Source organism: Ochotona curzoniae, unplaced genomic scaffold, assembly GCF_017591425.1.
Source record: "Ochotona curzoniae isolate NIBS_2020 unplaced genomic scaffold, NIBS_Ocur_1.0 scaffold_274, whole genome shotgun sequence".
NCBI classification, from domain to species: Eukaryota; Metazoa; Chordata; class Mammalia; order Lagomorpha; family Ochotonidae; genus Ochotona; species Ochotona curzoniae.
The window spans coordinates 6,080,623-6,107,684 of NW_024467101.1; the positions used below are offsets into that span (position 1 = coordinate 6,080,623).

At 56.0% G+C, this 27,062-nt stretch overlaps 1 protein-coding gene across 1 annotated transcript in view; it reads right to left on the reverse strand.

Annotated features, from left to right (window-relative positions):
- CABIN1 (calcineurin binding protein 1) overlaps positions 1-27,062 on the reverse strand; it is a 112,549-nt gene that overhangs the window by 27,772 nt on the left and 57,715 nt on the right. The window contains exons 25-28 of the mRNA XM_041003467.1: positions 26,249-26,400; positions 24,164-24,342; positions 13,429-13,611; positions 8,154-8,485 (exon numbers count right to left, since the gene is read on the reverse strand). Of these exons, the coding sequence (XP_040859401.1) occupies positions 8,154-8,485; positions 13,429-13,611; positions 24,164-24,342; positions 26,249-26,400 (846 nt within the window). The remainder of the gene's footprint in view (positions 1-8,153; positions 8,486-13,428; positions 13,612-24,163; positions 24,343-26,248; positions 26,401-27,062) is intronic.

Consider the following 27,062-nt stretch of genomic DNA (forward strand, 5'->3'; position numbering starts at 1 on the left):
CTCCACAGCTCGTCAGCTGAGCCTTCCTGGATCATCCTGACATCACCATGTTAGGCAGGGTTCAAATTCTAGCCTCGCTGGCCTGCCTCTGCTCCTGTCTTCACAGAGGGCTGTGTCTGTCCCCAGGCTGCTGTGGAGAGGGACTGAGGACTGACCCACAGCCCTGAGAAGGGCTCTGTGGCTGAATAGGGACAGGGCACAAACATGAATGACAGCCTCTTGAGGATCGGGACAAGTGAGGTCTCCTGGATGGCACATCACAGAAGCCCGAAGGAGAGAGCCACTTTGGTTACGCCTGGCACTTGTTCTGGGGCTGACAGGGATGGGTCATAGGTGACGGCCCTTTAAAGGTAAGGTGGCTCTGTGGCTGCAGGACGGCAGCCTGGCTTGGTCTGAACAGGCTCCATGTGTGTAGCAGGGCAAGCATTATCTCTGTGGGGTGAGAGGACACTCTGCATGTCAGCTCTCCAGCCTTGTAGGCGGGAAGCCCACTCTCTTGTAGACAGGCCGAGGTCGGGGCAGGGTGGCCTCGAGCCCTGAGAGGGAAATTCCACTGGGGCAGGGCAGGGCAGGGCAGGGCAGAACAGGGGTATGAGGGAGCTGAGTCCTATTCCCTCCAGCACCCATAGACCTCCCCAGGACCTAAGGGACCAATGGCTGCCCTACTGCTGTGCACCAATGAGGCTCCCAGCCCACCGAGAAGTAAATGCAGGGGGCTGGGGAGGGATTCCCTAGGCAGTGAGGGTATCATTAGGTCCTTGAGTCATCCCCAACCAAGGGCACAGAGGCTCCTCTGCTCCACACACTCTTCCTTCAATGCCCCACAAAGGATGAAGTGAGCTTATTTCCATGCCTTTGGTGATGTCCATCAGCCAGGCTTTGGAGAACTTGCCTCTGGGGCCACTTGGTTCACAAGTCTCCTGATTACAGGTCCTGGACACCCACAATTTGCCCCCAGGCCACAGAGCCCCAGGAAGGGAAGTGCCACAGCCATGTGGTGCCCAGAGTAAGGGAGTCAGGGGTGGGTGCCTGGAGGATTTCATTACAGGAAGTAGAATCCAAAATCAGATCAGGTTGCTGCTAAGGCTGCAGGCAGGAGGGAAAGGCTCAGAGCTGGTGCCAGAGGCAGGTGCATGGCCGCTTCTCTGCTCAACCCTGCCTCTCTCTGGAGGCAGATCTGAGGCTTAGCCCAGACAGGTATGCCACAGGTTTAATCGGCCATGCTCACAGAAGGCACCTGTACTTTGGATATCACGGGGACGCCCACCTGAGCATGGAGGCGGAGCACAAAGGAGGCCCACCTCTGATGCACAGATGGCCAGAGGAGGTAATGGATGGAGGGGGATACTGCAGCCAGGCCCAGGCAGCCAGCGTCCAGCAAGGAGGGTGCCTGAGGTGCTGGTGGGGAGTGCAGAGTGCTGGCCTGTCAGGACCAACCTGGATCATAAATTAGCCTCCCACAGACCTGGCTGCTGTGCACAGTGGAGACAGAGTTTCTTCACCGTCTCCCAGGCCTGCCAGTCAAAGAGCCGATCGATGGCTGTGGCACGCAGCATCACACCAGGCTCAGAGAGGCCCTGAGGCAGAAGGCAGTGGCCACAGGGACTTGGGAGGCCTGGCCTCTTCTGCCCACCGCAGGGTGTGCAAGGCACTTTGCGCCAGATGGGGTGCTGGCCACTGGGGCCGTTGCTATGGCCAGTCATCTGATGCCTCCTGCAAACCTATCCCCATGCCATGGGCCTGGAATCCTTGGGAATGGGAGGAACTCCCTGGAGCCACTCACATCAAGCAACAGCACACATCTGCCAGGGCTCCTTATGCACAGACCCCACACCAACAGAGGGCAGATGGTCCTCATGAGGGGTGGTGGGGAAGATTCCAGGGGTACACAGGTGATCTCTTCCTGTGCCCCTCCTTGCTCCCCAGTAAAAGGCAGAGGCATCTTCTAAGTTCTCCACTTGGGCTCACACCTCCCTTGCGGCGAAGGCCAGCCATTGGCCTCAGTCCTCTGCCCAAAGACTAGCTCACTGTGCCCCTCCCCTCGCCCTGCCCCACGTACAGCCCTTCACCTATTTCCACTTTGGTCCCTGCAGGTCTCATTGTTTGGTGGCATCAGATCTACCCCACCTCCTCCCCATAGGCTCCTATGGCCCTATCTCCAGAGTCCTGTGGCCACTTCTTCACTGACTCCCTGATGGGCTGCTGTCTCTCTGCCCCTGCCTCTTGGGAAAAGGACACGGGCTGACCTGCTCGTTGGTGGTTGCTTGGTAGCTATGCCCACTTGGAGCCTACAGAAGGGACATCAGCAGCAATGTATAGAGAATGACAGCAAACATCAGGCCAGAGGAACAGCCAGAGGTGCACAGCAAGGCAGGGGCTGATTTAGGGCAAGGGGAAGGAAGACCCTGGGCCCCCTACAGACAGGAAAGAGCAAGTGGCACAGGGCAGGAGAGGGTGGCTACAACAGCTCAAGGGCAGAACGACTAACACTGGGCTTACCAGGGCTAGCAACGCCAGACAGTCCATGCCTTCAAGGTGTCACTCAATCCCAGCGCCTGTCCACTCACTCCTGGAGTGTAGTGGGGTAGTGGGGGGGGGGCCTGCAAGAGCCTGCTGATGGAGGGAGATGAGAAAATGGTCCCAAGGGTCACCTGCAGCCCCAAGATGGCAAAAGTTGGTGGACCCAGTGCCAGGTACCACTGCACATGGAGGCTCTTTTTCTGCCACCAACAATGACGGTGGCACTCAGCAGCATTCAGCTACTTCCTTCCTTCCACGGGGAGAGGGTGAGGCTCAGAGAGACCAGGTTTCAAGGCCCTTACACAGACACACCAAGGGACAGCTGGCTGCTGGGGCCCAGGGACAGCTGGCTGCTGGCCAGGGCTCCCCAGGGTGTGAGGTCCTGGCTGTGTATCATTCCCTGGCCACTCCCTGGGAAGTGGCCTGGGGCAGGGACACCACTCGTGGGTTCCACAACAAATAGAGGAGCTGAGAGTGGGTGGAGGCTTCACCAGGGAATTGTTCCTTGTCGCCTGTGGGGGACCCCACGCCCTCATCCCCTGGTGCTGTGGGGAAATGACTGGAAGCCCCTGGAATTTCCATGTTTGGAAAAATCCAGACATAAAGGGTTGAAAGAAGCGGAGGGCTGACAACCTGCTGTGTGGTCACCAGAAGTCATGTGGTCGGAGTCTATGAGGGCATGGAGGTGGAAAAGGAGAACCAAGTGTGTGTGTGTGTACAGGCTAACCAGAAGGGAGGGCGCGCCTGGCACAGAGGCCAGAATGCTGCTGGGGACACTCGTATCCTACATCAGAGAGCCTGCGTGTGAATCCCAGCTCTACTTCTCACTCCAGCTGCCTGCTAGCACCACAGCCCGGGAGGCAGCAGGGCTTGGCCCAGGTACTTGGGTTCCTGTTCTGCAAGGGGATGAGGTTCCTGGCTGTCGTGGGTATTTGGGGGAGTAAAATCAGTAGATAGCTGATTTCTCTCTGGCTGCCTCAGATGCTCTCTTTGTCTCTCCGCCTTTCAAATAAATATGGGTAGATAAATCAAAGACAAAAATAAAGGAGGTAGGGGGAGAAAAGGAAAAGGAAATATATGTTGGTTTTGGGGTTGCCTGTAGGAGACTTGTGTCAGTGCTTCCCTGTTCCTCCACCAGCAACCCCCAACTGGATCTGGAGGTCTCTGTGGCTGTCACAGCTGGGGGTGCTGCTGAATATCCCGCAGGACACAGGACCGTTCACGACATGGACTGACTCTGCTTTGAATGGCCTCGTGCCTGGGAAGGACCCTGTTTTACACGTAGTGCTCACCTGTGGGCCACAGGCCCAGACGCACTAGCACTTTCAAGGAGGAAGAAAAGTATGAAAAACTACAGCTGTGGATGTAAGAGTGACCTCCACAGTACCTCCTCCTGAGTCATGGCACAAGAGCAGGATGTGGACGGCGGACATGGAGCAACTAGGGCTTCACTCTTCCCCTCCCGCCCCACCCCTACTGCTGTGCTCCCGCCCCACCCCTACTGCTGTGCTACCAGAAGACACCTGGAGTCGGACACCTGCAGACACACCCGCTGGGATCTCCTGCTGCCCTCACTGCAGCGCTGGCTTTCCCTCCAGCCAGCATGGACACAGCCCCAAGCTCCTGGGTGGACGGGATCAACTGCCTGGAGCCACTGGTGGGGGCCACAGCTCTAACAGTCTGAGCCCCTCCGGTGGCAACTGGGGCTGCCCAGGGCTCAGCATCCCTCCTTTCTATGGGTTCCCGCTCTCCTGGGTTCTCTGTAAAGTGCCCCTTCGTTGAATGCTCTTTGGCTGAATCAGCTGGGGGGAGCCCCTGGGGCGTGGCAGGCCTCTGGCTGGCACCTGCTACACAGCTCTACACAGCAGGCCACATGTATTCCATGCTCAAGGGCCACAGGTGCTTCACCTTTACAACCTAGAGATGATGCTCTTGTCACTTGGGACCATGTCCCCCGAGCCTCTCACCACACCTGCTTTCCATGCTGCCCAGGTTTCTGACTGATCCTGGCTCTCGGCCCATGCCTATCTCTAGACCATTGGGTCAGGAGGCCACAGCGGCTTCATCAGATGGTGCGGCTGATCTCACTCAGGACAACATCCTCCAGGGGCCCCACGGTGTTGCCTCTAACAGCATTTCCTTCCTGTGTTTTTAAAGGCTGAGTATTTTCTGTATTGTTTTGATTGCTATAGATTATAGGATGTTTTGCAATTGGGAAGGCCAAGTCCTCTAAGTTTGTTCTTTCCTCGACTGTTAGGCTTCGGGGTCCACCCTAGCAGGTGCTGGCCTGGCCCCCAGGCAGCAGGAAACACAAGGTTGGTTCCCATCAAGAGGGCAGAATGTGGCATGAGGACAGGGTGGTGTGGACACACCCTGGCCTCCTTGTGCCGCTTAGGGTAGGCCAGAGCCCCTATGGTGAGGGTGGGGGGGTCCCCATACCACGTGCCCTCTCTCGTGGCCTGCACAAGTAGGCTCATGATCCTGCCCAGAAATTGCAAGTGAGGCAGGAGAGTGAAGCTGGAAAGGAGGCCCTGGGCTGTCAGCACCAGTGATCTTCCCCGTCTGAGGTGTGGAGGGCCTTTGGGAACCCTAGAGGCATGCCTGGCCATGTGGGGCCTTGCCTGGGGTGGCTTGTGAGCAAAGCCAGATGTGAGCAGGAGGGTGGTTCAGAACAGGTTTCCAGAGCCCCTTAGCCCCTGGCGGCTCTGTCCCAGGCAGGGGCCCTTGGCTGGCCTTGCAGAGGAGTAAGGAGCCATGGGAGACACGAGACTGTGGCAATGGCCCTGCCTGAGCACCCCCACCTCCACCTTATTGTCACAACAATACTATCTGCATATCATCATCCCTGGTCAGCAAGAGCCCTGAGCTACCAAGTGTGCCTGTCACCGGGATGTGATGCAGGGCAAGCCATCTTCAAACCCACATTCTTTCCCCTTCTCTAAAAGCTCTCTGCCGTCAGCTGAGCGACTGGTACCCTGCGTCCTGCAGGTGGCTGCCGTGCAAAGCCTGGATGGGCTTTGAAATGAGCAGAGCCTCCCTGGGGGTGTTTTGCGAATGACCTGTAGGACCAGAGCCAACCATCCAGTGCCAAGCAGGCTATGCTGACAGGGTTCCTCTCAAGAAACAGACATTAGACGCTCCAGTCATCCACTGAGCCACAGGCAGCGACAGGGAAAATGCTACTGCCCAACCCATACATACATGCAACTTCATGGCCAAAAATGCATGGTGGGGTGTATCTGTTACCACACAGCTGTGTTTGGAAAGTGGTCACTGCTTGCCAGTTAGGCCTGCATTAATCAGCAACCATGAGAGCTGTGGTCCCCAGCTTGGCAGACAAACTGCTGCCAGCAAGCTGACACCCCAGGCAGGGATGGAGGCCTGCCCAGATCCCAGGTCTCTGGACAAGGCATGCAGAGGATCTGGTGGGAGCTAGCTCAGTGGTCCAGGGGTGTAGGCAAGGTCGAGATACACTCAGTGGCCCAGAAGCCACTGCACGCACCTGCGGATAAGCCGTGTGGCTCTAAGCAGGGAGCACGCTCTCTTAGGATCATGACCAGGAAACCACAGATTCTAACCTGGGAACACAGCTCACAGCAGGCTCTGTGGAAACTGACTGCAACAACCCAGGGGGGGCTCCACTCTCACTACTGGGGGGCAGCTGTCAGCTGGGGGCACCTACCCTGACAGAGTGGCCAGGAGGACCTGGAGAATGCTATGGAAAGATCCAAAGAGCAAACTCTGAGTGTGGACATCCTCAGCGGTGTATGTGTGGCAGCAGGCTAACCGAGTCCTCCATGAGTGCGGCTGCCTGGCCCTGGGCAACCCTGAGATGGCACGTCCTGCTCAAGGACCATGGGTTTGTGCACAGGAATGGGAGGAAATACCAGGGGCAGGATAGCTTGGTCTTGGGGGGTGGCATGGGTTGGACTATGGTGATGTGCTGTGCACTGTTTCTCTAATTTCAACATTAATACTACTTGGTACTTTGAAGGACTCATCATTGTCTTGCGACCCACTCCACTCCCACAAGTACAATCCCTAGCAACATCCTGCACCCCATCTTAGCACCTGCTCCTGAGGAGCACTCTGTGACAGCATGTGGGGAGGGACTGGGCTAAGCCTCGAAGCATGGGGTCCTGGTCAAGGGGACAATAGTGCTGCTCATGGCCATGTCAGAGCAGGGGAGAGAGGCCAGGTGTGGCTCCAAGTGTCCCCTTTCACTGGGGCACGCAAGGAAGAAAGTGGATGATCCCCAAACAGGCCAGGACAATGATGGGGGCTGGCTGGGGTGTGTTAAGACTCAATGAGCCTGGGCACAGGAGGCCTGGGGCACACAGGTGAGGGCGCAGCCAAGTACAGACCGGGCACTGAGGAGGCGGGGCTCTAGCCCGAGAGGCAAGCAGCAGGCAGCAGGCAAAGCAGGCCTACCACCCCCTGTCCTCGACTGCCAGCAGACGCCTCCTCCCACCCCGCCCCCACAAGTCTGCCTGTGCCAGCTCCACCTGTGGTGCTCTGCCGAATCTGTCAGGCCAGATGAGCATGTCAGTCACCGCAGGGACAGGGCAAGGATCTCCCTGGGCAGCATTCTGTGAAGTGAGCTCCTGCATACAGCGGGTGCCAAGCCACTGTCCATCTCCCACAAACGGCCCTTCCTGCTTCTTCAAAGGTCACAGAGAGAAGGTGGGAAGTGGTAGCACGGGAACCAGGAGGGGCTTCAGGGAAGCCTGACTGACAGGGCAATGTCACTGGCCGTCCTGACTCGCCCCTCCCATGCTGGGGCACTGATGCAGGTCCAGGCTGGCCTCTTCCCTGCGCTGCTGGCCCTGTTCAGCGTGGTCTCCTTCCTCCATCCTGCTGTCATCCTTCACTCACTACGGATGCAGCAATGTCCCCGGGCCTCCCTCCCTCCACACGGCCCAGGGCTGTTATAACTACAGGAGGACTGGTCACGACAGGATTGGTTTTGTGTATTTCTAACAATCTGCCTCCCCAACACCTCCTGAGGAAATGAGGAGAGACTGCAGGAGAAGAACAGCTGCCCCCGGGGTCCCTGTCCCTGCCCACGCCTCACTCCGTGCACAGACACTAAACGCCCACATGCAAGAGCTGGCTGGGCAGCCCGGGGAGCTCTGAAGGCCGGTGCAGCTGTTACTTTCCAAAAAGGGCTGGGGAAGGCTGTCAGCACCCCACCCGTGGGCCGCAGGGGCAGCTGAGACAGACCTAGCAGCTGTCCCCCGGGGAGGCACGCCTGGGGGGCAGGGAGCAAGTAGTGGGGTCCCTGGGGGCACTGGGAGAGGTAAACATGGTGGGCCTGAGATGGTGGGTAATTACCGGAACAAGGGAGCCCAAATGTGAGAAGACAGCTGCTGTGGGACCCTTACTAGGAAGGGCCCTCACCCCTAGCCCACCCCCCAGCCTTAGAGGTCCCACCACCCTCCTCCCCTCATCCCTGGCTGCCACCCAGGGCCCTGTCGCCTCTGGCCTACTTTGAGGTTGGCACTTCCGTGTGTTGCTACCCCAGATTTGTGCATCACAAGGCTCCCATCTGCCCACCAACTTCAACACGCCTGCCTGCGCAGGGAAGAAGGTCCCGAGGCTCCTTGCACCTGCCGGGAGCAATGACGACTCACCCGGTGGGTCTTGCTGTATGTGTAGAGGAAGGCCAGCCGGTAGAGGCTCTTGTAGTGCTGGGGGAAGCGGCTCAGGCACAGGCGGAAGGAGGCGATGCACTGCTCCGTGAGGAACTGGCGCTGTTCCTCTGCGCCGGCCGGCAGTCCCTGCGGGAAGGCGGCAGGCTCTGCCAGGGGGTCTCCTCTCTTCCTCCCGTCCCATGGGGCAGGGGCAGACACTGGAGGCTTGACGGGGATGCCCGCAGAGGCTGCGGGATCTGCAGCAGCCTTCTGGCTGCCTTGCTCTGTGGCCCGGAAGCCTTCTGCGCTCTCCAAGGACTCCTCAGTTTTCCCTACAGTCGAGGAGAAAGAACACAAAGTCACCCTGGGCTGAGGCCTCGGAACCCTTGCTCAGATGGGCATCGGACCCAAGGTTTGGGTGGCCACCACTGGCTGAGACCTCTGTGGTCACATGGAGTATTGTTTTGTGCCATGGGACCCTGTCTCTACCTGGCACACAGTGGAGGGACCCACAGGTAATAGAGAATGGGGCTTCGAGGCTGGACTCGGTGTCCCAGCCCTTGAAAGTGGGGCATAGCTGGGGTGTACAGATTATGCCGCAGCCATATGCAGGCCAGGCACTGAGCGGGGCTGGTGCAAGTGTAGCCCACAGAGCCCACACCTGACATGAACTCAGGACCTGAATGCCCAGGCCTGATCCACTTAGGGAGCTTGGAGCCCTGCCATGCGGGAGAGCCAAGGCTGGGCCCCAGGACCATGACAGTCAGTGGGCCAAATAACCTTGAGCCAGCCCTGAAGCTGACCAAGGAGAACCAGTATGACCCAGGAAGGAGGGATGGGAGAAGGGGCAAGGGCAAGGTGGCTGCTGTCAGTGGCTCTTTAGGTACTCAGAACTTTGGCAGGCTCTGCACAGCCCCCTGGAGGAAGCCAGAGAGAGTGGCATCACCCATCTGGAAGGTGGTCCAAGCTGTGAGCTGAGCCACTGAGAGCCCTGTGGGACCTATGGGGCAGGACCGGGTGGGCAAGGATTAGGGTCTCCAGAGTGCCAGTGTGCTGATGTGGGTTTGTGACTGGCTTGCCTGCTTCTGCTCTACTTGCCGAGAAAGTCACTGGAACAAGCCCTTCCTGTGCTCCCCTCAGCTATGTCTCAGTGGCCTGGCCTTGCCTCCCAGCTCCCCTGCCACCAGGCACTTGGGACATCTCCCTCAGGGTCCCTGTCTCTCTGACTGCCGCACTTTCTTGTTGACTCCTGCTCTCCTCGATCTGGGCCTCGGTCGCTGCCTTGCAGCCCGCAGGGCCCTGCTGTCACTTTCCCTTGCACACGGCACCTCCTTGCACCATGGCGCTATGTGCATAGCAAACAGCCACTTTTTGCGTCTATGCTCTCCTGTTAACCAAGAGCCTAGCAGGGGATCTGCCCCTTCTGCAACCCTTGGAAGGCACTGGAATAACAGTCCCAGGAAGCCCTAGCTGCTCCTCATACTCCACTTGTTCTGCAGGTGGGCTCAGGAAGCTGCCTAGGGCTCCATGGCTGGTGTCTTACAGGGGACACCAGAGCCTTATTAAAAAACCACGTAGCTTTCCAGGGCGTTCCTGGGGTGACAACACATAGTGAGTGATGAGCAATGGCTCCAGGCCTGGGGGTAGAAAAGAGGGTAATACCACAGGCCCCCACCTCCTGGGGGTTCAAGTAAGGTGCTAAGTGCTCAGAGATACACAGACATACACAAGAGTGGTAGTTTGGCCCAGTAGGTAGAGCTGCTGCCTGCAAGGCTGGCATCCCATTTGAATCAAGTCTTGGCTGCTCCACCTCTCACTCAGCTCCCCGCTGATGTGCCTGGAAATGCAACTGTAGACGGCTAAAGTCCCTGGGATCCTGTCATCCATGTGGGAGAACAGGATGGCATCCCAGGCTCCTGGCTCTGGCCTGGGCTAGTGTTGGCTGTTGTGGACATTGGGAGAGTGAACCAGCTGATGGGAGATCTGTCTCTCCCTCTGTCTCTGTAACTTTGCTTTCAAATAAATAAACTTAAATAAGTAAATAAACGTTTTTTAAAAGTATTCAAGAACAGTTATTTTATAGAATGCAGGTAGAGGCTCAATATACACATCTGAAGACACAAATGAAACAGCCAGAATTTAAAAATCTAGTCAAAACCTCAGGGGATTGGGTGACCTGAGGGGCCCAAGAAAGATGGGGTGAGCTTTACCCGCCATGCCATGCCCTCTCCCCCTGGGTATGACCCTCAGGGGCTGACTCCCCCACTCCTTGCTTCAGGAGAGGGAAGAAGATAAGAAATATCCACAGGGTCACACGGAGCTTCTCAGCCAGGGTGTCCCATTCCAGGAAAGAATGCAAGGACTCCCTCCAACCGATAAAAAAGTCAAGTGCATGCTCTTGTTTTGCCCGTGGGCTATGTGTCAAGGCCAGCAGAACATGAGAGCCACATGGTCAACCTGAGCCCACAGAGGTCCTAGGAAGCAGAGGGTAAAGACGGCGGGGGCCTTCCATGGTGGGTTCCTGGTACAAGCACACATGGGGCCTGGACATTTGTCCAGCCCAGCCTCTGGCTAAGGTGTACCAATGGCCCAGGAGTTTCCTGATAGAAGTGTGATCTGCAGGAGGCCACATGTGGTGGTGAGATCCACAAGAGAAAATGAAGCCAAAATTTGTCCAGCCAAGGTGGCTGCTACAAAGGTCAGATAAACAGCAGGCAGTTGGGCTCCTTGGGCAAGATGGCCACTGCCTCTTGGGCCGCCTCTTCCCTACCAACCAAGCACCACTACATGTTATAACATGGGGATGGAAGCAAGGCTTCTATCTGACCAGGAGTGGGTCAGGTCCAGCATCCACAGCCTGGACTGCAAAGATTGTTAATCTCTGAGTAGCAGTAGTAGTAGTAGTAGTAGTAATAATAATATAAAATCATTATAATAAATAAAAAAGCAGGCAAACAAAAGCTAAGCACTAACAGTGGGTTTGTGCTAAACAGTGAAAAGAGTCAACTTCTTTCTCTATTTAAAAAATTCATGTTGTTGTTCTGTCATGCCTGAGAGATGCTGTCAAACTCTGTCCCTGCACAGGTGAGCTGCAGCCAGCAGCTACAGACGCTCTGGGAAGCCTCTTCACTCAAGGCACCATGGGCACGACGACACAGCCCAGGTGGGGGAGGATGCTCTGGAGGACAAAGGGAAAGGGGCCAGAGCTCAGCAGGTGTGGACATGGGAGCAGGAAGCCTGTGTTTTGTACCAGGCAGGGCGCGGCTGGCAGATCTGTGCTTCTCCCTTCAGCAGCAGTGCCCGAGACAGACCTGGACAAGGAACACCTAGCTGCTCAACAGTACACACAAAATGCAAGATCCAGGCTCTGCTCCCTAACATACAACACTGGGGACAGGGCCACCCACAGAGTGTCCTGGAGAGCAAGGGGTGTGGATTATGCTCAGGGGCACCCAGGGAGGGCTGGCCTGGGCTCTGCTGCCCTGGCTTTCTGTTGAACCCACTGGGAACCCAGCAGAGGGATGCTGGAAACTGTCACTGATCAAGGTCAGGCCTGAAGTAGCGCCATCCTGGCACCGTGTGTTGGGCATGGGTTCAGTATGCATTCCCTACTGCATTTGCCCACCCAGCTACTGTGGTGGTGACCTTAGGTGATTTCCTTTAACAACTGTACCCTCCACCCCCTGTCCATGTCATGGTCTGCCCTGAATGGAAAGAGGAAGGGGCACAATGTTCTCAGAGTCTAGAGAGATTGCACAGGCTGGGCTGCACCAATCTGCCCTTAGTTCCACACGCCCCTCATCAGGTCCTTGCCCACACTGCAGGGAAGAGGCCGACAACGACACAATGGCACCTGTGATGGTTCACTGCTTGGCAGGTTACAGACCTACCATGGTAGGCCTCTCTTGTCCAACTGGAAGAACACATCGTTCTATGACTGGAAGTGCTGCATTAGTGTTGACCATGCCAGTTCTATCTTTCCTTCCCAGTCCAGACTTCCTACAGAGTGCCTATGTCAGCTACAAAATGTCCACACTGGCTGTGGTCATATAATGGGCTGGCAGGAAACTAAGGCTGTGACCCCACCTCTCAGCAAGGAACAGATGTAATAAAGCTACCTGCCAAGTCCCATGTTCTGTGCCTTTCTTTCCTGTTCTTATGAGGCATAACTCCTCCGAGCTGGAGGGGCTCTGGTCTCTCTCCAGTCTAAGGCTGGCCTGGGGAGGCTGGCAGGGGAGCAGTGAGTTGGGAGAGGCTTACTGCCAGGGCCACAGGGAGCTCTCAGGCTTATGTGGGACTTCCTGGAGCTGGTGCAGGGCCCCAGGACATGAGGGTTCTCCCCAGCTGCACTTGCACCCTGTGGGCCCACCTGAAAGGGCAGCCTGGAGTAGTGAGTAAGATACAAACTGACCTTGGGCAAATTCCTGACCCTCTCTGCACCTCAGGTTCTTGGCCTGTAACATGGGACTGTCAGAGTGCCTTCCTTCCTTGGCTGGTTGGGAGGACTAAAGGAGCTCACGCAGGACTTGGCATGAGCCAGCCGCATGTGTGGGCCTGGGGTGTTGCTGTTGTTACTGGCTAGTGGGCACCTGTACACAAGGCCCTGGTCAGAGCAGGAAAGCTTTTCAAATCCATGCAGACCAGCCACCCCGAGGGCAGCAGTGCAAAGGCCCCGGCCCCCCTGAGGTCCTCCAGCAAGCCCAGAGGTGGAGTTCTGTCCAATGATCTCCACAGGGAACTGGGGAGCCCAGAACAGTTGGGTGGACCCAGGGCCAAGATCGGGCCCTCTTCCCATTAAGGGGAAATTTCTCCTAAAGTTTTGACATGATTCAGACTTAAAAAGAAAACACATTTGTGACACCTGGGTCCAAAGACTTTTTTTTTTAATAACTTTTTTGCCAAGAAAAAAAAAATAGGGCTGACCTGTTACCATGGTCATGGTTTCCCAGGCTGGGCTGCAAGGGTCATCACAGCAACAAACACCACGGAGCACACGAGGTGCACTGGCTTGGGGTGGGGATGGGGAGGGTACCCCCAGGGGCTGCCTCTTTTAGTCCTCACAACCCAGGGGTGGGCACTGGGATCACTCCCATCCTACAGGGAGAACGGGGGAGGGTCAGAGGGGTGAGTAACTTGCCCAACTGAGGTCTCAGTCTCGGGGCAGCCGGTGGAGGCACGAGGTTGGAAGCCACTCCGGAGCCTGTGGTCTTCAGTTCTGCCTGGGCTGCCACAGGACAGCAAAGTAGTGCTGATTCAGTGGGTTGGGTCTTCATACCTCTTTCCTCCGTGGGCCCATGAAGGTCTTTACCCGTTGCTGCTGGCTGGGAACTGAGAGTGGGCAGCTTCTTCTCCATGGAGGACTTCCGAGGGCCTTCCAGGGAGCTGGTAGGCTCGTTAAAGAAGTCCTGGGTCGAGCTGGAGTCTGAGAGTGCCACGGCTGTGCTGTCCTGGCTGCGGTCTATGGGGGGGAGAAGGAGGGAGAGAGAGCCAGAGGGTGAACCTGGATCCTCTCCAACACTGGCGGAACTTCCTAAGGCATTGCATATCCCACTCCTTGGCCGGGGCACTACCCTGAGCGCCAATGGCCTTGAACACAGCCAACCTAATACTGCCGAGCCAAGCCATTCAGTCCTGGAGGGCCCGGGGTCATTTGCCAAAGGCACCGATTTCCACAGGCCACCTTCTTGGGGTTTCCCCAAGCAGTGATATTTGGAAAACCTGTAAGAGTTGACTCTCAAGGGACCTGGTTTGTGGCATTTACTGACTCTGGCAGTGCAAACACTGCCACCACAGCTGACGGGCTGCAAAAGGGCATAGCAGCCCTCACTGGGCAGCGTTCGACCACAGAGACACAACAGAGGAAGGAAGGTAGTGTGCACATCAGTGACCTGCCCTTAAAGGCCAAGTGTGGACTGGCACAGAGACTCGCACAGGAGTCACACCCACAGCACTCTGGCTGCGCTCACCTGGCCTGCACAGGTAAGTGAGCCACAGGGGTAGGGCAGGATGGGGCAGGAGGCTGAAGTAACCTCCCTGGGAACACAAGCCTGGAGGGGAGAAGGGGGAGAGGTCTTTCTCCCTTAGGAACGAAAACCCTTCAGTCTTGATGGTTCCGGGGCACAGGACCCACTGTAGCTGGGAGAAGACCTTGTGATCTACCAGGATCGTGGAGAAAGCCCCACCTCCTGCCCGACCTGAGGCTGCGTTCAGAGCTCCCAAGGCTGAGCAAGCAGCTGTCAAGAGCAATGTAGCAGACAGCCAGGCGGGGCAAGGGCCTCGGAGGCAGTGGCTCTCTGTGGCACTCAACCTGGAGAGAAGCCTTCTGCCAAGCCAGAGGCCACTCTAAGCCCAAGGTGGTGGCACCTGGAAGCCAGAGGCACATCAAAGGGAAGCCCAGCCACAACACCACTCAAGATGGCTGTTTCCTGGGAGCCCAGCTCCACTTCTCTGACAGCCTCAGAATGGAGGAGGAAAACTTAAGTCAAGAATAAATACCACCTCAGTCTCTTTTGTTGTACATAAAATATCTGATATTCAACACAGAAGTTGCAAGAAGCAAGGAAGAGGGTTGGGTGTTGATTAAGCAGAGTTGATTAAGCTGCTACTCTCAATGCTTCACATCCCATACTGGGGTGCCTGGTTGGAGTCCCAGCCACTCTGCTTCAGATCCAGCTTTCCAGGGGTGTACCTGCAAGGGGCACTTGGGTCATCACGTGTGCCTCCCAAGGACATGAGCAGGAAGCAGAAGTAGAGGTGAGATTCGACCCAGGGCACTCTGACATGGTATGCAGCTTGACCCACTGTGCCACAATGCCTGCCTTGAGAACGTATTTTGTTTACCCTAAGGGCATAGCTAGATTGTAGAAAAGAGTTATAACCAAGCAGTAGTCGAGCCATGCAGAACTGTTTCTCCCTGGACTCTAGAAGACGCTGGCTGGGAGGGCCCAAGTCCTGCACTGGCACTTACAGACTCCAAGCGCCTATGTAAATGCCACAGCTCTTTCCACTTGGAGTTCCTCACCAGTGCCCACTCCATGGAGTCGTCAGGAGGGTTAGTAAAGGTTAATGCACAGCGAGTGTTTGCATCAGCGCTGGACGCCACAGAAGGCTAGCTCTGTTATCAGCCCTCCTGCTCCCGAGAACATGTACCTGTTGTAGCACAAGTGCCTCAGACTTGCCATTGTGAATTCGTCGCTGCCCGGGCAGGCGGGCTGTACACAGCAATGCTGAGAATTAGCCCATGGTCCAGTGGCGGTGCAGTGCTCTGGCCTGACATCCATGTCTCAGCACATGCCAGGGTTTGGGTTCGGTGGCCTTGTGGCAGCCCAATTCCAGCCTGCCAGAGTCCCTGTCCCCTGCCTGGAAATGATGTATCACCAGTATCAGGTGGGCTGACAGCGGAGTTAAGGTTGGGGGTGCCTAGGATGTATGTGAGATTTGAGCAGGAAGCAGGGAAGGGCTCCTTCCAGACCTGCAAGGGCAGATCTCAGAGCTCCAAGAGCACTGAACGGGAGTCAGTCATCCCGCAGCTCCCACTGGAAGTTCCACAGCCAAGGCCAGAGTGTGAAGGAGTGACTGCTCTCATGTAAGAGTGGGGACACCCCATTTGCTGTCTTGAGTACAAATGGAGGCCTGGGGCTGGCACCATGATGTAGCAAGTTAAGCCCTGCCATGGTGCCAACACCTTATATGAATACCAGGCAGAGTCCTGGCTGCTCCACTCCTCCAGCTCCCTGTTAATGTGCCTGGGAAAGTAGCAAAGGATAGCCTGGGCCCTTACAAAAAAAAAAAAAGTTTAGTAAAGAAATATATACATATTTAAAATAAGGGAAACCCGACATTGGAGACCCTTAGCTCCAGAGGACACACAGGGTCATTGTGTGCGTTTGGGACTCAAGGCCCCAGACCCACATTCTTTTTTAGTTTATTTTCATTGGAAAGGCAGATTTACATAGAAAGGTGAGACAATTGGCTGGCTTACTCTCCAAACGACCACAATGGTCAGAGCTAGGGTGGTATGAAGCCAGGAGCTTCTTCCAGTCTCCCACATGGATGAAGAGGGACCAAGGACTCGGGCCGTCTCCTGCTGCTTTCTCGGGGCATTAGCAGGGAGCTGGATTAGAAATGGAGCAGCTGGCACTTGAACTGGAGCCCATACAGGATGCCAGAGCCACACCTGGAGGCTTAACTTCCCACGCCACGGCACTGCCCCTCAGACCCACATTCTAAATCTTCCATTAAGAGGATGGCTACCCAGGCTGAATGAATTTGCTGATCTAGGACCCTGTTTCATGCTTTGTAACACGATGGTCACAGTGTTCCTACCTCTGACCCTGACACACACGAGGGATTCGTGTAACAACCTGGCCTAGTGCTGGGCACATGTGAGTGACCCATCCTGTCCTTGGCCCTGACAGACAGAAGATCAATGGCCTGGACTAACTCTAGAGCCTCACAGACTTGAAAAGACGGCTGACTAGCCATGTCCCCATGGCCCACGTCTCCTGCAGTCATGCCAGGGCCAGCTCAAGTCACTGCACAGCTGCATATCTGAGTGGCAAAGCCCATGACAGCTCCTGGAAGCCAGCCTGGCTAGGGTGGTCTCATCCATGGGCATGCAGTCTCACCTGCTCACTTGCTCACAAGCTCTGCTCCTAAAGGGATCCTAGCCCTGATCTCCAGGATGAGAAGCAAGGTTTGGCCCAGGCATGCAGACCTTCTCCCTGAGTGCTGACTCCTCATGCTGCTGCAGTGTGAGGGAACCACTGACGGCCCTGAGTGTGCAGAGAAGGTGGCCCAGCATCACCATGCACAGTGTGGCGGAGAGAGGATGGCTTGCTGCACTCCCAAGGAAACTTGGTTTTAAAATAACATCCACAGCAACAGCTGCAGAGCAGAGAGACACAGCAAACACAAGCTGAGTGGCTGGGCAGGGAGACCTAAGGCTATCACTGGCTATGGGGGGCACTGTGCAGGGGGAAGACAATGGCACTAAGACAGCTGAGGAAGGCACTGCTCACAGGGCTGGGGTCAGCACTGGTCAAGGAGGAAGCCCCAGGAACCATCACCTGCAGCAAAGGCAGGGCTGTGCATGCTGGGAAGCAGGAGGTGGTGGAGACGCTGCAGGAAGGACTCAAGGACCCGAGTGCCTGGGAAACACAGGACATGCGCATCTCCTCAAGTGACAGCCATGCCTTCCTGCAATGGGGGCAGGAGAGGGAAGGCTGCTGCTCACTGCTGTTTTCTCCCAGGAGGGCCATTTCTCAAGTCACCAGATGCACAGCCAAGAAAGGGCCAGGGCAGCCAAGAATGGCCGGGAACAGGGGAATCTTCGGAGGGGGGAAGACTTCTCTCAGGAAGAGATCCAACCTGTTAGCCTCATGCCTTTGGCCAAGAAGCCCCCTCTCTGAGGTCCACTGCACAGCTGAATTCAGCCTGGCCTCACTGAGCCTGGCCTGTCCACTGCCTGTGTGCTTTGCTGCTAAGAGATAGATAGATAGATAGATAGATAGATAGATAGATAGATAGATAGATAGATAGATAGATAATCCCTGAGTACGTGGAGAGGGGATTGTGGGCCAGAAGAGCACACAGCTTCCACTCAACTAGGAGTGGAGGTTCCAGGCCTGGCTCCCATTTCCCCTCCTCCATGAGGCATGCCTGGGGGAATCAGAGGGGTGGGCCCTCGGCCAAGCAGCCATGCACAGCATTGTGTGTGAAGGCCTGTGCTGAGTAACCAGAGGCCCTCTGTTTCCCTATGGGACCTGGTTGAGGCAGGTAGTGCTGGTCAGCATGCTGCCTTAGACACCTCACAGAGAGGCCTGGTGGGAGGAAGGGGCAGTTTTCTGGGTTCCTCGAGTCCCAAGATGGTACAAGAGCCAGATGGAGGTAAAGCCCCCATGTCCCAGGGGTGCCGGACTTGGCCCCAACTTCCTGGAGGGTTGGGTGGGTAGGTGGGACCTCCTTGGAAGGCAGGCTTGATGAGTGGATTTCTTCAAGGAGCTGCTGGAAAGTCAACGAGAAAAGAAGGCAGGCACCAGGAGGCAGACTAGGGGCTGGCCCTGCTTTTCTCTTCCAACATTCCTTTAAAAACCTTCCCCCTCAAAACCTGCTCACTCTAATTAATATTTGTGGCAAAATGATAAATATTTGATTCTTTCATTGTGAATCACTGGAAGGTTCCAGGTCTGTGCCTGTGGGCTATTCCTGCCTCCCTCAATCCCTACGGGATGGCAGCTGTCAGCCAGCTGCCTCTGAGCCCGGCGCATTCTGCTCACAGACAGGAGCCTATGGAGTCAGCTGTGATGGGGTGAGAGCCCGGCCTGCAGGGGGAAGTAGTGCTGGGGAAGAGCGCTATTGCTCAGCATAGCAGATGCTGCTCTGAGGCTGTTAAGGTCTGACTCGGCTTAAACCCCTGCACATTCCTGTGACTTCCAGGCCAGCGTACCAGAGCTCGCTAGTCACAGGGTACCAGTTTCTGCCTGGTGTGTTTTCTTCATTTCTCTAGCAGGAGATTGCTGACACTTCAGCCCTGGTCAAAGTGCAGGGTCAAGTCCACGGCAGTGACTGACCGCTGAACCCTGAGATCCCAGATGTGGGCGAACTAGAAAACAATGTGTTTTTAAGAACTGTAAACCTGGGTGCAACGGCTGTTGGGAGAAACTTCCGCTGGACGAAAATCTGCCCTAGTGGACGCTGCCGGCCAGTTACAGGGACAGGTGCATCATGCACAGAAATGGCTTCCCCCATCAGCCTGAGGAGACTGGACTGATGCCAAAGGGAAGAGATTCCACAAGTCCAGGGCCCCGAGAGAGGCAGACACACAACAGGCAGCAGGGAGGCTGCAAGGGCAGCACTAAGGGGCTGGGTTGTACCCTGTGCCCCTTCCTGCTCAGGGCTTGTAGGTGAGGCGATCTCTTGGAAGGCCCAATGTGCTAGAAACAGTGGGTCTGCCTGCTGGGAGGACATCACCAGCATTTTCCTAACCAAGGACAGGTGGACAGCCCCCTCTCAAGCCTCTCAGGAGAGCTCTCAGAGGGTGACCCAGAGGATGTGGCTGCCTCAGGGTACAGAAAGACAGGCCCTGTGGCCACAGCACTCTGCTCTGCCTATGGGAGCCACTGCCCCTGGGGTCTTACAACTGCTCTCACAGACTCTCTTCCCTACAGTCTCTACTGAATCTTTGTGTCCATCAGCCCTAACCTTAGGTGACCCTGCAGGCATCTCTCGGGACCTGCCTCCTCCAGGAAGATGTCCCGAATGACCAAACCTCATAGCGTGCCCCCGTCCTGGCACTGTCCTGGGATAGCACTCTGGGAGCAGAGTGCCCTGCCCACCACAGCTTCTTCATGAAGCCATGGCCAGCTCAGGTCTGGAGAGATTTCCACAAGAGGAACAGAAGAGGCGAGCAAAGAAGATGCAGTGTCCACTGCCTTGGGGGATTAAGGAGGACAACCCATGCTCCCCTCAGAGTCCCTACCTCAGTGGTCTGTTCACAGCAGCAATGTCCCTGCTGGATTCTAGGAAGGTAGGCTGGGGTGGGGGCCCTCTGCAGCTAGGCCACTGTGGTCTGCACAAACAGGGCCCACCTCGGTGTACCCTGGTCACACTGCAATTTGCCTTGTCACACATTTGTCCTTGCTGAGAGATGCTGGTATCTTGCATTCTTGCTGTCTTTGTTATTTTATTTATTTATCTATTTATTTATTTATTTATTTATTTTTAAAGCAAGAAAGAGCAAAGCAATGGAAATATAGGACTGAGCCACCTGCCAGGCAGGTGGGAAGGCACTACCGCCTCGACCTCTGGCCAGGCTTGAAAGACTGACCATCAGCAGAAGCGAATGAAGCACATCAGACAGACAGTCTCCAAATCACAGGACCAGCAGGGTCACAGGGGAAGCAGGGAGCCGGACTGAGGGTTGCGCATGCGTCTGCTGTCCCCTGAAGCGAGCCGTGACAGGTGCAAGCGCAAAGACAAAGCCTGGAGAACAGAGTGTGGGCAGGGTTAGGGGCAGCACGGGCAATATTGGTGGAGGCAGCGTCGGGCACACAGGTGAGGATGAGCACAAATGGCACACAACACACACGCCAACAACATGATGGTGCAATGGATGGCTGTGGGAGGGCCTTGGCACAAGACACCCTGGACTCCCCAGAAAGGCCCACACCGTAGCTACCACCTACCATCTGTTCAGGGTGCCTCGGTGAGGCACTTCAGCAGCTCGGTCCAGGGCCAGCAACATGGCCACCAGTGCCTGAGGCTCCCTCTGACATTCTCCTCCATCCTTAGCAAACATCGATACCTACTTTGAATCTTGCCAAGTCTTCACTCCTCAGAAAGACTTCCCACGCGGGAAGTGGTCAGGACCCTCGGGATGGGCTCACCTTCGCTGCATTGGCTTTGGTTACACCCCAACCCTCAGCTGTGTGACTGACGGACTGGCACCTGCCTCCCTTACAGTGGCGTGCAGCAGACTCCTGGGCTGCCCTGGGCACCCAGCTTAGCATCAGTGAGGCCCAGGCTGGTTAAAGGTACAGGAAGCCCATTCCTAGGTGCCCACAGGGCAAGCCCTCTAAGGCCCTTTCTGGCTCTGGCATTCTGAGATCACACGGAGTGTGACAGGCAAAAAAATGAGGGTTTCAATCCACTAGGTCATTCTAGGCATATCCCAAAGGCTGACAGAGCACAGTCAAGTGAGCAGCCAACAGCCCTGCTCCCAGAACCATCAGTGGAGGGAAATGCCTGCAGAGGCGGCCTGCCCAGCACTAGCCTCACCCCTGGCCTATGTGGAAGGGACTGAAATGCCTCTGTCTTAGCTCTGCCACAGCTGGTAGGCAGCCCTAGCCAAGTGCCTTTCTCATCTAGAAAACTCAGCTGTCTCCCTCAGGGCAAGGAGAAGACGAAGCCTACGGGCTGCGGTGAGGAGGGGATGTTACTGTCAGTGATGCTGAGCACACGGCAGGCACCTAGTACTAGGCAGTGGGACCTCCTTGTTCACAATGCACACACACCCCGCAATATTGAGGGGGCGGTCAAAGATTCTGTTCAGAAAGGCCACATGCTGTTCACTCTCTGACGGTCACAGTGTGCACCTTCCAGCCTTCTGTTCCTCTCAGGAAGCTTCCAACAGTCAGGATTGGCAGCAGCACCAGCCCAGCACTCAGCTTTCTTTCCGCCTCAGCTTGGGGAGGCTCCTCCTCAGGGCAGCTGTGAGCTCCTTCCTGGCTGCCCAGCTAAGGGCACCTGGCTGCCATGGTATCTTGCTGTGAGCTGAGAGACCAAATCTAAGGGCTTTTTTTCACCAGGTTGGGGTGGCTGCAGGAAGCTCCCAGCCCGGAGTGGAAAACACGAGGCCAGTGACGGGAGTGCAGAGAGCAAAGCTGGGTCCGTGAAGCAGCCACTGTCAAATGTCAGGTGACCTTCATAAAGCCAAAGCTGCTTTGCAAAAATGCCTGCACCAAGTCCGAACTGATCCCAACTTACTGCTGCTCCTGAAGCAATGGCAGGTCCGTTAAAATGGAGAGGCAATCTCCTCCTAACCATGTGCTCTTATTTAATACCCCTGGAGAAACACCCCGTACTACAGATGCTTAGAGAAGAGAAGGCCTAGACAAGGCTCATGAGCATATACACAACAGAGCCAGGACTAGGACTCAGATACCCCGGGCTCCGAGGCACTCCACCCTGGGTTTCCTGTCTCACAAGGGTGCGGTCCCCAAACCTTTCCACCCGTTTTTCCTCAGCTATCCCATGGCTAGAAGCACCTGCCAGCCTCCCTGGGGCAGGAGGGTTCGGCTGTGGCTTCCTAAGGCATGGACACCCATGTGCTCCCATGGGAGACCTGCAGCTGATCTCAGGAGAGGAGTGAAGCGGGTAAATCAGACCCTTCCCAGACCCAGGCTAGAGGCAGGAGCAATGAGGGGCTGTGTGGCTGTGGTGGCCATCAATAAATCCTGACCGGAGTGATTGGTGGCCTTTGCCAGGGCCCAGGCCCCTTCCCTCAGCACCAGTGCAGCTGTGGAAGAGGCTGCGTCAATAGTGTGGTGGTTGCAGAGCCCCACAGCTTCCTGTTGCAGACCCCGCTTTCTCTCAGAGTTGAGGAGGTTGAGGGTTCAACACTGGGCAGCCAGGGTTGGGCTTTGCCAGGGCTAGGACTAGGCCGTGGGATCCCAAAGGTTCCAAATCACTGACAAGAATGACTTGGAGAGCTTTTTAAGTCAGTATTTTAAACTGTTCAAACATGAAAAATTTTGCATTTATGCTAATTTCCACAGTTCTTCCTGTAAGCTTCCAGAACAAAAGAGGAATTATGTTTCATACCCAGGACTTGTCAAGCCCAGTGGCTACCATGTGAGCACGTTGCAGCAGCCCCCTCAGCTCTTGGCACATGCTTGCGCTAGAGCAGGAGAGCTGGGCAGCTGGTGTCAGGTGGCGCCACGCCTCCGTCCTGACTCCCGGAGGAGGACATGCCCAGCTCTGCGGGCCGCAGGCCAAGCCCAGTGGCATCTGTGGGCTAAGCTCAGCAGGAGCCGGCAGGGGAGGGTGGGGCTGGTGCCCTAGCCCAGAAGCACACGGGTGGGGCTGCCTGGCACAAGGACAACTGCAAAAGGCAGTTCTCCTCCCTGAAAATTCGGGCCCAGTGCTAAATCCTCACAGGAAGTACCTGGCAGAAACAAATTCCCAGGGCAGGGATTTACTGCTAATGTGTTTCCTCAGTGTTGCCATGCTGGACCCTGGTGGTTCCCTGTCTAATCTGAGCTAACGAAAGAGAGGGCACACGCTGCCAAGCTGAAGCCTGCAGGGTCAGGTGCGCCAGCTCCTCCCATCTCTGTTCAACCCCTGGGGGCAGCCAGGAGGTGCCAACACCACGACGGGGGGAAGGGGAGGGGCGGTTAGGACCCGAACCTGTGTCTGGACGGACGTAGACATACAGCACACACACTTAGATCTGCTGCCCCTCTCAGCACACACTGTGGGTGACAGCCACCCCAGGTCAGGACACTACAGTCTCTGGGCTCTCAGGGCATCACTCAACCCCACACCAGAGGACTGGGGTGCCCCTCCCCAGTGCCTCTCTAAGCTGTTCTCTCAACCCCTGCCCCTTAGCTCTCTAGGAAAGTGGGCACTGGGGCCCACTTGGACTTTCCACCCAGCTGAGTGTGAGGCTCAACTGCAAAGCTACCATGATGCGGCAGAGGGCCCAAGGAGCTGCTGGGTAAGGTTCACCAGAGCTGGCCAGACCCAGTTGTGAGGGTGTGCTATCACGCTGGGAAGGCAGTGTGATGCCTGTCTCCCCTGCAGCCCAGATGAGATGAGTGGCACGTGAATGAGGGTGGCTCTGTCATCTTCCAGCACTGTCACCACCTCCCCAAGGCCCCCTCAGTGCCCCTCTGGGCACCCTCCAGCAAGTATTTTGTCACCAGCTTATCACTGTCGTGAGGAAAACATGAAGAAATCAAACTATAGGCCAGCATGCAAGCCTCCTAATGTTAGTAAGGAATGTGGTTGGATGGTCGCCACCTGCCATACCCCACATGGAACAGCCTTGCACGGGGGCCCAGGTGGCCTCCCAACAATAATTCGCATTCCTGGGGGTGAGAGGTATAGCACACTAGTCACAGGCTTCTCAGGACTGTCAGAATGACAGAGCCACCCCAACGTGCTGTCAACCAGCCAGGCTGCACAGAGCTGAGCACATGGCAGCCGCTGAACACCAGCAGCCCCTCTGTGTAAGCTGTGGGTTAGTGGGCAATGCAAGCTCAAAGAGGCAAGACCCCTGGCTCCCAGGTGGGCAGCCCGGCAGGTGGCGACCCTGTACGTGTCTCTGGAAGCACAAGAATCACCGTGAGTCCATGAGGTTAATGAACAGCCGCAACATTGCCCGTGTCACCCCAGACCCAGCACCCCGCCCCTCACCAAGACAAAGCGACAAAACAACGTCGCCCGAGCCCCCGCCCCATGATTGGCGTGCTGCCCTGGGCTGGCAGTAGGGAGAACAGGCACTATACCGTCCGGCGTCGCCTGCTGGTGGGGTTTTTTACATTTGACGTAATCGTGGTCAATCGGAGTGGCTGTGTAAGGTGGGGATGTCAGACCTGGGCCAGAGGAGGAGGGGAGGGAGGCTCCGGGGCCCGGCAGTGTCCCAGCTGAAGAGTGGGAGTCCTCGTCCACCAGGCAGGCCTTTTCCCTGTGGGGATAGAGTGGTATGGAGCAGGTTAGGCTCCGGGGACTGATCCCTTCTCAGGCCCAACTTCTCAAACACACCTCTTGCAACTCAGGCCCCAGCTGGCAGGTGTCAGAGTCCTGAGAGGAACAGGCCCTCAGCACCCACACGGGCTCTGGTCTCCAGCTGGATGCTGCCCAACCCTTTTGGTTCTCTGTGTATTCTGGGACTCTTGGGCTCCAGGGCACTGTATGAGGGAGAAGATGAACCCAGTACTCTCCTTGTCAAGCCATAGCCCTTCTGGATGACAACCCCACTGGGCTACCCACTGTCAGGTATGTGGAATTCCTGCTGGTTCACACATATGCAAGAAAGCCTGCTGCAACGTGGTTGAACAAAGAAGTGAGAATCAGCTTCAATGGGGGTTGGCACTGCGGCACAAAGGGTTATGCTGCCACTTGCAATGAGGGCGCCCTACCCCAGAGTGCTGCACAGCTGATCCAGCTCCCTGCTGATACACTGGGGAAGCAGTAGATGAAGGTACATGCCACCTGTCGGGGCAATCCAGATGGAGTTCCAAGCTCCTGGCACTGGCATGGCCCAGTCTTGGCTGTTGTAACCCCAAGTGAATTAACAAATGGAAGATTTCTCTCTCTCATGCTCCGATAATAACTAAACAAATAGCAGGATGGAAGGGAAGGATAAGGGGAGGGCCTACATGACGTGTCCCGAGTAATGGTTATATCACAAGCAGCAGTCCCTAGGAAGAAATGGGTGAGCAGCGTTATTATTTCCATGGACTGGGACTCGTCGTTTTGGGAAAAAAGCAAACTCTGGAACAGTATTTTTCGCAGACTATTTTTATAAGAGAAATCTTACAAAGTTGCAAAAGCCAGGGCTGGGCCAAGCAGAAGTCAGGAGCATAGAGCTCCACAGGAGTCTGTGACATGGAAGTGCTTAAGCATTCAGGCCCTTGTCCGCTGCCTTCTTAGGTACATTACCTGTGAGCTAGATTACCAAAGCAAATCAGAACTCATATGGTGTGGCAGTGCTACAGGCAGAGGCTTAACCTGTGTGCCACAATGCTGGCCCCTACCTGAGTTTTCTGTAAATAGAATACATTAGTGTATTATTTGAACATCTCAAACTTACAAAAAACACTCAGGATCAATGAAAGACAGCTTCATTGTAGCCCAGTGTGTACAGTAACTCCCGAGGATAATGAGCCACATGCATGACCTGGTACCCTGCCTGGGTACACTAAGGGTATCACCTGCACAAAGCTGGGTGCCACTTGCCACATCACTTAGAATCTCTGAGGCTGTGAGCAGGTGGCTCCCAGGGACAGGGCCCTTGGCTAAGCCTACACAGTGCCTAGCCGGGGGCAGGTCCCAAGGATGAGGTCAGCAGAGCCAAAGTTTCAGGGAGCAAACACCAGAGTGAAAGAGGTCTGGGTTTGCAGGGTTGACTGCCCAAGGAAAGGGAGGCTAGGCGTCAGCTCCAGGCCCACGGAAGGGAGCACAGCAGGGCCTTTTCTTCCCCAGGCTCTCTGGCACCACAGAGTCCACACTGCCTGCTGCTTCTCGGGAAATGAGGAGCAGAGCAGGCCTCAGAGGTCCCCGATCTTGGGACAGGCCCTAGAAAAGGGGCAGGGGAAGAGCATTGCAGTCAATCCCAATGCTAGGCACAGGAAAAGAGACAGGGTCCAGAGGAGACAATGAGCAGATACTGGCACCAATCTAGGACCTCGCCAGTATCAGTTATAGCTGCAGGCTGAGGGACTGGAGCCTCAACCTTTAATTTCCACAGAAATGTCTCAGCCCAGCAACAGGAGTTTCCCAGGGTCTCAGAGACTCCCAGAATTACAGGGTACTAGGTTGCAATCCTCCAGACACTGCCCTGCAGTCAACGGATGCTGGGGATCACTCACTTTTCTGAAGCTTTGGGTGTATTCTTCTCCTCGCCCCTGGCAAAGGGTCCTTCAGCAGCCTCCTTCATGAAGTTCACCAAGACCTCTGCAGCAACCCCGGAGTCGGGTTTCCCCAGGAGCTTCAGGATGGAAGCATGGAGTCGGAAGTATACCTAGGGAGACAAGTTTGTTGCACACGCCATGCTGGCAACGGGTCCCTGACTCTGGAAGACAGGCAGTCTTCCCACTGCCCGATTCACTAGCTTTTAAACCAGCCAACCTATAGCTAATTTAAAACAAGCTCTGAAATGAGCACCAAATTGAAAGCTTAATCTATGGGTTACCCAGCAACCTAGGTACATGGTGGTGAAACACCACTCACAGGGCACTGCCTCCATCACGGTGCCAATGCTGTCTCTGGGTCCCTCTCCTGGCCCCACTCCACAAAGGGTGAGCCTTTCCACTTGTCTCTCGCTGGACTGTGGATGAAGCTGGCTCTCCGTGAGTCAGCCCTGAGGGTACTTGGTGGATGAGCAGATAGAACAATGCATTGGCTGTGTTCTATGCTTTCCTTCATTTCCTTGAGTTCTTGCCACAACCCTCAATCTACAAATGGGCCAAGTGGGTTGCCCCATAGCCAGGAAAGCCCAGGCTAAATCCAGTCTGTCCTGTCTCCTGCTCTCTATTATCCCTAAGTAAATGCAATGCAGACTTGCAGACACCTCCACAGGTGCGCTGGCCTGACCTTCCCGCCCAGTTGTGGGCATGGCGTGGTTCCCAGCTGTAGTGTATGTCCACATGGAGGGCATGGGAACTAGCAGCACTGCGAGCCCTG